The 8,808-nt window shown below is 43.6% G+C and overlaps 1 protein-coding gene across 1 annotated transcript; it reads left to right on the forward strand.

Moving 5' to 3' along the window:
• The first annotated feature begins 765 nt into the window (after positions 1 to 765).
• Positions 766 to 8,441, forward strand: TOMM7 (translocase of outer mitochondrial membrane 7). The gene is made up of 3 exons (XM_045828147.1): positions 766 to 937; positions 3,978 to 4,026; positions 8,225 to 8,441. The coding sequence occupies exons 1-3, from the start codon at positions 835 to 837 to the stop codon at positions 8,238 to 8,240; spliced, it is 168 nt and encodes a 55-aa protein (XP_045684103.1). The 5' UTR covers positions 766 to 834; the 3' UTR covers positions 8,241 to 8,441.
• The last annotated feature ends 367 nt before the right edge of the window (positions 8,442 to 8,808 follow it).

Consider the following 8,808-nt stretch of genomic DNA (forward strand, 5'->3'; position numbering starts at 1 on the left):
TGTAGTCTATCCAGGGAGAAAGTCGCATGGATAAATATTGACGTCAACCGGAGTGTGGGGGCACCACGAAGAAGTGCTCCTCTTGCCCCGCACAGGGGCAGGGGCAGGACAGGAGGGATTTCATCTTGGAGGAGATAACTTGACTGGACCTTAAAAAGGGGAGTGGGAAGGTGTTTCTGATACTAGTGACAGCAAAAGAGAGAATATAATATGGTGCCTTCAAGGAGCATGTAGATCTTTAATCTTTTATTCTAAAACCCAGTTCTTTTTAATTTAATGTTCTTTCTACATAATAAGGCAAGGAATTAAAATGGCGAGTATTTTAAAAATTGGGTAAGAGCCCTGGCTGGTGTGGCTAGTGGATTGAGCGCTGACCTGTGAACCGAAAGGTCGCTGGTTTGATTCCCAGTCAGGACACAAATCTGGGTTGCGGGCCAGGAACCTGGTTAGGGGTGCGTGAGAGGCAACGGACTGGTGTTTCTCTCCCTCTCTCCCTTCTCTGAAAATAAATAAACAAAATCTTTAAAAAAATATCTTAAACATAGGTAAGACTGTGAAAAGAGAGCGAGCACTCAGGACCGAAGGAACAGTGTCTCACGACTCCTACAACCAGCGATTCCTAAACGTTAAGATTAACTTTGGCCTCCAGAGAGGAGAGTACACTACGCATGCGCCTTCAATAGACCGTACGGGCGGTGAATTACGACCTCTGCTGGCGACGTCACGACTCTTGCCGTAAAAGCTGCGTGGGGCGCCTGCGCACCTCCTTTCCTTTTTTGGATAGACTCTGCCGCCGCTCGTGCGGGTCCTTGCAGCGCCGCCTGGGCCGTCACCATGGTGAAGCTGAGCAAAGAAGCCAAGCAGAGGCTGCAGCAGCTCTTCAAGGGCGGCCAGTTTGCCATCCGCTGGGGCTTTATCCCTCTCGTGATTTACCTGGGTCAGTGGGAGAAGAACCTGTGAGGAGATGGGAGGGACGGGGATGCGGGGGCTGGGACTCCATTTTTGGCTTTCAGCACTGGAGAGAGAAGCGTGACCAGGCTGTGCGGGTCTTTTGAGTCTCTCTGGCCTAGTGGGGTCGGTCTAACTTTAGTTCGAGTTCCTATTCTACCTTTTAGTACTTTTTACTGTCTCATGCAAGTCACGTAATCCCTCCCGTCCTGTTTTTCCATCTGTGAAATGGAGGTGACACACTGTTGAGGACTGTTTGGAGAGTTAGACTGCCCGACGCGTGGTAAAGCGACACATATCAACCTTTGGCAGTAGGTGGATTTTCAGGGCGTTTGCGCTCACCTGCCCACGTGGACCTAGCTAGAAAGAGGCCTGTAGACGTCGGGGACAGATCACTGCCTTAAAGCCTTATTTTGACAGGAGTTGTTGGATGCCTCTAAACTGTGTGAAGTAGGGCGGGGATGATGTTTACTATAGAACCCATTCCACAGGTGGGGAAACAAAGTCACAGAGAGGTTTTTGTCCTTGCCGGAAGGCCGCGCAGCTGTTAAGTTGGGGTAGCCATGAACCCGAGCGATGGGACAAGGCCCCAACTCTTCGGCTTGGTGCTGTACTGCAGAGATTTGTGAGCGCTCAGTCAGTTATTTTCCCCTAGGGCTGCACATTGGGATTTGATCCTATTTCCAGCCTTGGGTAGTTTTTTTATTTTTTTTTAAAGATTTTATTTATTTTTAGAGAGGGAAGGGAGAGAGAAAAAGAAAAACATCAATGTGCAGTTGCTGGGGGTCATGGCCTGCAACACAGGCATGTACCGTGACTAGGAATCGAACCTGCGACACTTTGGTTTGCAGCCCGGGCTCAATCCACTGAGCTATGCCAGCCAGGGCTTAGTTTTTTTATTTTAATCTTATTGCCCAACTCAGGCAGCGTGGTGGACAGGAAAGAGCCCCAGCGCTGTCAGTTTGAGCATCAAGTTTGACATTTTCTGAAACTCACACTTTAAAACCCCACGATTTTAACAAGGGGCTCCTTTCCATTTGTTTCAGGCATCATGCATTGCCTGAGAGAAAGTGCATGCTTCATCTTGACTGAGCCTTTGATTATGCTGGACGTTGTTTAGGCAGCTGTGGCTCCCACTTCCCTGTGAATTGCAAGCCAGCTGATAATATGGGGATACTTAAGTATTCAGGACTTAAATAGATCTTTTTCCTCTCTTATTTTGAATACTTTTAAAGCATGACTTTTCCAGATTTTAGTGACTCTGTAGAAGCATCAAGAATTAGAATAAATAGTTGACAGCCCATTGTTACTGGCTGTGCTGTTCTCCCTCTCCTCCCAGACTCTCCCTCTCCAACTTTCAGATGGTAGAAAGAGCCCAGTCCTGCTAGTGAAACACTGGAACCAGCTCTGCTTTTAGCTAAGAAAGGGAGGGGGGCTTTGGTTCTCTCCCTTTGTTGCATTATTTCCTTCTTCCATTGTGTGTGTGTGGGGGGGGTTTTAGTCTCTCTTGCTCTCTGTGTCCCTGTGATTTCTGTGCTGCTGTAGATGTCTTTTCATCTACCTTTCCCTCCTTCTCTTTTTGAGAGTTCTACTTTCCAGAAAGCTGTAGCTGGTTGCTACAATCCCTATATCAAGGGCTTTGGTCTGAGATGATGCTTTTCTTTTCCATCCTAGACTTTGTTTTCCTTTGTGGGCACACTGGCTACATTCTCTCTCCTAGGATTACCATCGTGGTTTTTGCCCTAGCATCCAGCTCAGGTTGAGATTGATGTTAAGGCTGTCTTTTCAGTACTTCTTCCTTGTTAATCATTGTCTGTTTTCTTACACTAGGTATACATTTATGCCTAACCTCGTTCCGAGGTTGTTTTTTCCATCCACCTCACCTCTACAAAAACCTGCAACCACAGATTGAATTTCTTGTGTAATTTAGGTTAAAACAGACCTTTTTAGGGCTTCAGGGGGATTATAGTGCTATAAAACAGGATAGACAGTGATATAATAAGGAATCTGTTTTAGACACTTACCAACAGAAGGATTTTAATGAGTCACCTTTTGGAAGACAATTTTCCATAGTGTCTTGAATTTCTACAGATCTGGTGAACAGAGGCCCTGACCACCCTTTGTTCCATATTATCTGTTTAAGTATGTTTGTAGCTTGAGCAGCCTTGGAAAATAGTACCTCCCTCCAGAACAAAGGGGAGACATGGCCCATTTTAAAAGGTTCTGGTTCCCTGACTGCAGGGCTGTCTCCTAAGTGATTGTCCTCTCACTACAGGTGTAGCTGGGAGTCACACATTGTTCTTTGTTCCTGACTTGGTATCTGTTGTGTGTCTCCTGTCAGCAGCTGTGAAACCGGCAAGCCAGTTCGTTATCTCAGAAATGGGGTAACATTTTATACCCTTCACAGTTCTTGCTGACAGCTGTCATTTTAGTCAATTATTTCAGCACATTAACATATGCTGTCCAATTAATAAATACATTTTAAATGGTAAAATGTTTATTTAATTGTACTTGTAATAAGAGTGCTGACTTAATTAGGTTGTTGAACAATAACTTGCATTTTTTTCCCTTTTTTCTATCACCAGTCTTTGATTGGTTTATAAAAAGAGGTTCGTGCGGGATAAGATAAGATATTCTCAATAATTTTTTAAGTTTATTTCTTTAAAAAAATCTTTTTGCTTTTTGTAGTCCTTCATACAGTGTAATTTGGCAGTTGTGATATCTGTTTCCTGAACCATGACCCGTAATGAAAGGTAGTGCCTGCCACGGGCTGCTGCCCTGATTGTGTGTATGTATAGTGGGAAGAAGGTGGTTTGTCTTCCCTACTGACTAGTCCTGGATGTAACCTCACACTCGAGTGAAGATGGGAAACTGTTCTGTAGCACAGGTGGATCTAGATGAAGCTGGTAGATTAGGATATCGTTCTAGCCACCCTAGGTTATTGAAAAATAAAGTCATGATTGTAATTTTTGTCTGTTGGGGTTTTAATTAGTATTATTCTCTCTCTCCTCCCTTTCCCTCTCTCCCAGGATTTAAGAGGGGTGCAGATCCTGGAATGCCTGAACCAACTGTCTTGAGGTACTGTTCTTACGAATAAACATTTCAGGGCAAATGCTCGTATGGCAGTACTGGCGAGCACGAGAGCAGCCGTGGTGGCATTGTAAAGGAGCTCTGCCAGTTGGTGTAGTTTGGGGCTGTTGGAAAACTGCAGCAATTTGCAGACCAGTTTAGCTTATGTTAGCAGGTAAGTACTTTCTCTCCCCTTCCTGACTTTTACTGGCTGTACCATGTTATAATGTAGTGAAGCATGTGTTTTTAAAAAAAGAACTAATTTATTATCCTACCCCTTTAAAAAGTAAACTGTTTTGAATTCTGTCTTTATTCAGATAAATACAGCTTTTTATATCATTCTAATAAGAGGATTTTATTTTCTTCACCTAAAATTAGAGTTGATATCCCATATTTTTTCAGTTGTTGATTACTTAAGTTTTCCCATTTTTCAATATCCTACATAGCAATATAATGAACATTTTTATGGACATCAATTTTATAAGTTTTGATCTATTTCCTTGTGATCCATTCTAATGGGATTAGTAGGTCAAATGTATGAACACTTATGGCTCTGAAAATGCACTGTCAGATTTCTCTCAGAAACAAACTTGCCAGTGTTTGGTGAGCACTTGTGAAAGCCACACACAAACACAGGTGCGCAGAGTATGCATACTCATCGACTGACACATGTATGTGTGTACGTAGACCTCTCAGGACACTCTCATGCGTGTGTGCACATACATCTGTGCAAAGGCGGAATCTAGAAGAGGCAGGTTGCCCCGTAGGAGGAACTCATACCTGCGGTGCTACCATGGCCAGGGCCCCTGCACCATCACTGTGGATTTCTGCTTGGTCCTCCGTGTTACAGACATTCTTGGGGGTGGCCCTCAGGCACTTTTCACTGGCTGTTCTCCATCTTCAGTTTCTTTAAATTCCTGCTCTCAGCCAGTTTTTCTAGAATAGGCAGAAAATAATAGCAGTATTACTAGCTGCCACCCAACAGTGTGTCACCCACTGTTTCAGGTGCTCTGTGTACAATATTTCTTTTTTTTTTTTTAAAGACATGGATATCTTTTTTTTTTTAAGATTTTATTTATTTATTTATTTTTTAGAGAGGGAAGGGAGGGAGATAGAGAGAGAGAGAGAAACATCAATGTGCGGTTGCTGGGGGTTATGGCCTGCAACCCAGGAATGTACCCTGGCTGGGAATCGAACCTGGGACACTTTGGTTCCCAGCCTGCACTCAATCCACTGAGCTACGCCAGCCAGGGCTACAATATTTCTAATTGTCACTTCAGTCTTTTGGAGCAGATCACCGTCAGTAGGTGGTGGAATACGTCTGTCTTCAAAGATTACACTCTTTCCACTGGGTCAGGTGCTACCCCCCACCCCGTGCAGATAATCTTACCTCTAACTGTACCGAGCACAGTGCAATCTGATAGCAGTTTTCTCTTCCCCCCTGCCTTGCCAGCCTCTTTTCTAAGAGGAAAAGGGTTTTTTTTTTCTCCAAAGTTACCAACGTGTGTGCTTTCAACATGTCCATTCCTGCATTACTCTCTTTTCCCTAGTAAAGGGCTTTAATAACGTCTTCATTCACTGCTTCCTTTCTTCACTTCCCTACCCCTGTAACTGTGTATGGTTAACCTTTATCCTATGGCTTCTTAAAATTGCTTTCAGAGATCACCACTAAGTTCCTTTTTTTTCCAGCCTTACTCTTTGCATTGCCAATTTCCTTTTTTAAATAGGACTTGAGGTAATGTATCTGCTATTTACTAGCTTTGACCTTAGACAAGTGGTTTCCTTAGGGAAACATGACCTTAGGAAACTTCAGAGATGGGACTGCCTGGTCAAACTGGACATTTTCCAAGCACTGGAAGTTTCTCTCCCCAAGAGGCTATTAACCTTTGTAAGATGAAGTTTCCTCTTTTATAAGTTGGGCCTAGTATCTACTTCATATGATTGCCATGAGGATTGATTGAGAATATTGTATGTAAAGCATTGACAGTACTTGGCAAGTGATATGTGAGCACTGAACTGATAAGAGTAATTTTTAATCTTTTCTGTGTCGTCTCCTTTACCTCGTTCCCTTCTCCCGTGAGAGCAGTGCTCTGGCTGCAGGACACTGTCTGCCACTCCCGGGGTGCGCTGTGCGTTCCCTGGCCCTCGGCTGGTGCTGGGGCTCCCTCAGCCTGGACTGCTCCTTCCCCTCGGTCTCCCCTTGATGGAAATTTCAACTCTCCCCTAAATTATTTTCCCCTTCTCCCAGCTGAAACCGCTCTGTTCTCGTGTTCCTGTAGTGTTCTTGTCTGTCATTCTCTGCCTTACTTTATGCTTGTTTTGTGTTAACACTGCCTTTTGTCCTGCAAGCACCTAAAGCGGCTGCCAGCAAGTATTGAATTAATTAATCTGGTGACTCAAACCTCGTGGTGGTCTTTTGGACTGGAATTTGTGGTGGTGCCTCACGTGGTATGGTTTTTTAGATTGGACCTGCATGCTGGAAAACAGCATTTCTTTTTGTGTCCCAGGTGCCCCAGGACCCAGAAGTGGGGACAGAATGTGACCTTCTGTAGCACTTTTGGCTTCATTTATCTCACTGAGAGCTGACCCTAAGTGCAGGCGGGATGGAACAGTCATCCGTGTTTCCATTTCCTCACCTCAGGGTCTTCTCAGGGCCCCTGCCCTTTCTGGTGCCGACTCTCTTTCCGACAGTCACACTGTAAGGGCATCTTCTGGTTTCCTCCAGCAGCGCTTGTGTCTAGGAAGCAGTTGACTAAGTGCCCGAAAGGGTTAGCCAGTGACAGCAGTCCGTAGCTGCGCTGCTTGTGCTGGGCGGCTGACAGCAGGGCTCTTCCAGGTGGTCTCCTGCGTGCCTGGCAGACACACAGTTCCATCCGCTAGGGTTCTTATTAGTGCAGAATCCATTGTTCACCGGTATGAAGTTGGTTGTTCATATATGAATGTACTTGTATAATACTTAGGTAACTAATACAATTCATGATTTACTAGTCTGTTTCCTTTGCTAGTTGTTGGGTTCCTTGGGATTAGGACCTCATTTGTTTCCTTGTCCTTTTCCACCCAGGATGGTGCATTTATGTGGCCAGCAAGTGGCAGTTAATACGAATGCCTTATTTCAACTGCAGTGTTTTAATGAGTAAGGTCAATATCCTGGAAAAACATGACTTGGGCAAAATATATCAATACCAAGGTTGACTAAGAGAATCATCGTTCCCATTATTTGTATAAAGCTGAGGAAGATTTTCTTTTGTCTTTACTTTGGATGCGCATTACCATTCAGAAGGAGATCTTAATAGATAAATAACTTATTTTCATATACTCACTATATTCAGAAATACTTGGGAACTGTTAATGGGAACTATTTCATGGGAAATATTGATACATTTTTGAAAATTGGATGTAGATGCATATTCTTTTTTATTCTCAGGCAAAGGGAAAATAACTTTTTAAAATAAACTTTACAGAATGTTCAAATTGTCATTTTATAATGCCATTTATTGCCATATTACTAGGAGTCACATTTTTAATCAACAGAATTTAGAAATAAAATACCTCTTGTTATTTCCTGGGTCCTCTTGCTTAGTCAGCAAATGGTTCAGGAGTTTGGTCTAGAGAGTGGCTGGGACGTTCGGAGTAAGAACTGGCTGAGGCAGAAGTGGAGGCCGATTGCTCTTGGGGCGCGTGTGGACTAATGGCAAAGAGCTCCTGGGTCACACCCTGGTCTGCCGCTTACAATATGTGACCATTTCAAAGCCTCAGTTTTGACACCTTTGAAATAGGGATCACAATTAGGAGTCAGGGACTTTCTGCACAGTGTCTGACCCATAGGAAGCCTTCAGTGAATGTTGTTCTTGGTGGTACTGATGTTGCAGCCAGTGATGATAACAGCTTCATTTTCCGCGGTCATCAGTCCTGCATGCTAATGAAAGTGATTAATCACTTATCTTTTATTGACCTCAATTTACATTTTCTTTTTTGTTCATGTGACAGGTAACCGCCCTCAAAACTAACACAATTGTATTTCTTTAAATATAGTTCTCTATGTTTGATTTTTTTGTTTTTGTTTTTGTTCAGTGAGATTGATCCCTAACTGAATTTGGTGGATGAGTAAACACAGATGTGAATGCATAAAACTTCTAGTTCTTAAACTGTGTTTAACAAGTGTTTACTTTGGGGTTTAATTCATTTCTCCTCTTCACAAACATTTTAGCTTACTTTGGGGCTAAAGCACTGTTTGGTCACCTGGACTTGGAAGCGCTCAGTGGACAGTCAACACGGAAGGTGTGCACTCTGGCCGGGCTAAGAGCTGGGACATCGATCAGACGCCCAACAGTTGAATGGCACAGGGCTCTTCTCGGGTGCATCTGTGGCAGAGTGGAACCCCTGCTGACTGCCAGACTGTATCAAAATAAATGTCTTTAACAGTGTTGTGTGTTGAGTCCTTTTTGAATTGAACATAGTAGGACTGTTAGGTAAAAATTTAGCCTTTTAGTACTTTTTCAAAACAAAGAATCTGTATCTGTGCCTAGATGTACCTTAATAAGTTAGGGAATTCCCAAGTTCATTTCTTAACACATAAATTCCATTTTCCCTGTGCATTGAATTATAACTTCCTTGGGATGTTTTGAAGTAGGAAAAGTAGAAACGGCTCTCAGTTTGTGAAACACTGGGCTTTGCTTCCTGCCCTGGATGGGAGTTCAGTTCTGATAGGAAGGACAGGGTTCTGTGGCTCTGTTGGAAGCTGATGGGAATGGCTTTGGGGAGCGCAGGTCTGATTTATTTGTGAGTCAAATG

The sequence above is a fragment of the Phyllostomus hastatus genome, unplaced genomic scaffold, assembly GCF_019186645.2.
Source record: "Phyllostomus hastatus isolate PE091 unplaced genomic scaffold, TTU_PhHast_1.1 phas_scaffold_78, whole genome shotgun sequence".
Classification (NCBI taxonomy): Eukaryota; Metazoa; Chordata; class Mammalia; order Chiroptera; family Phyllostomidae; genus Phyllostomus; species Phyllostomus hastatus.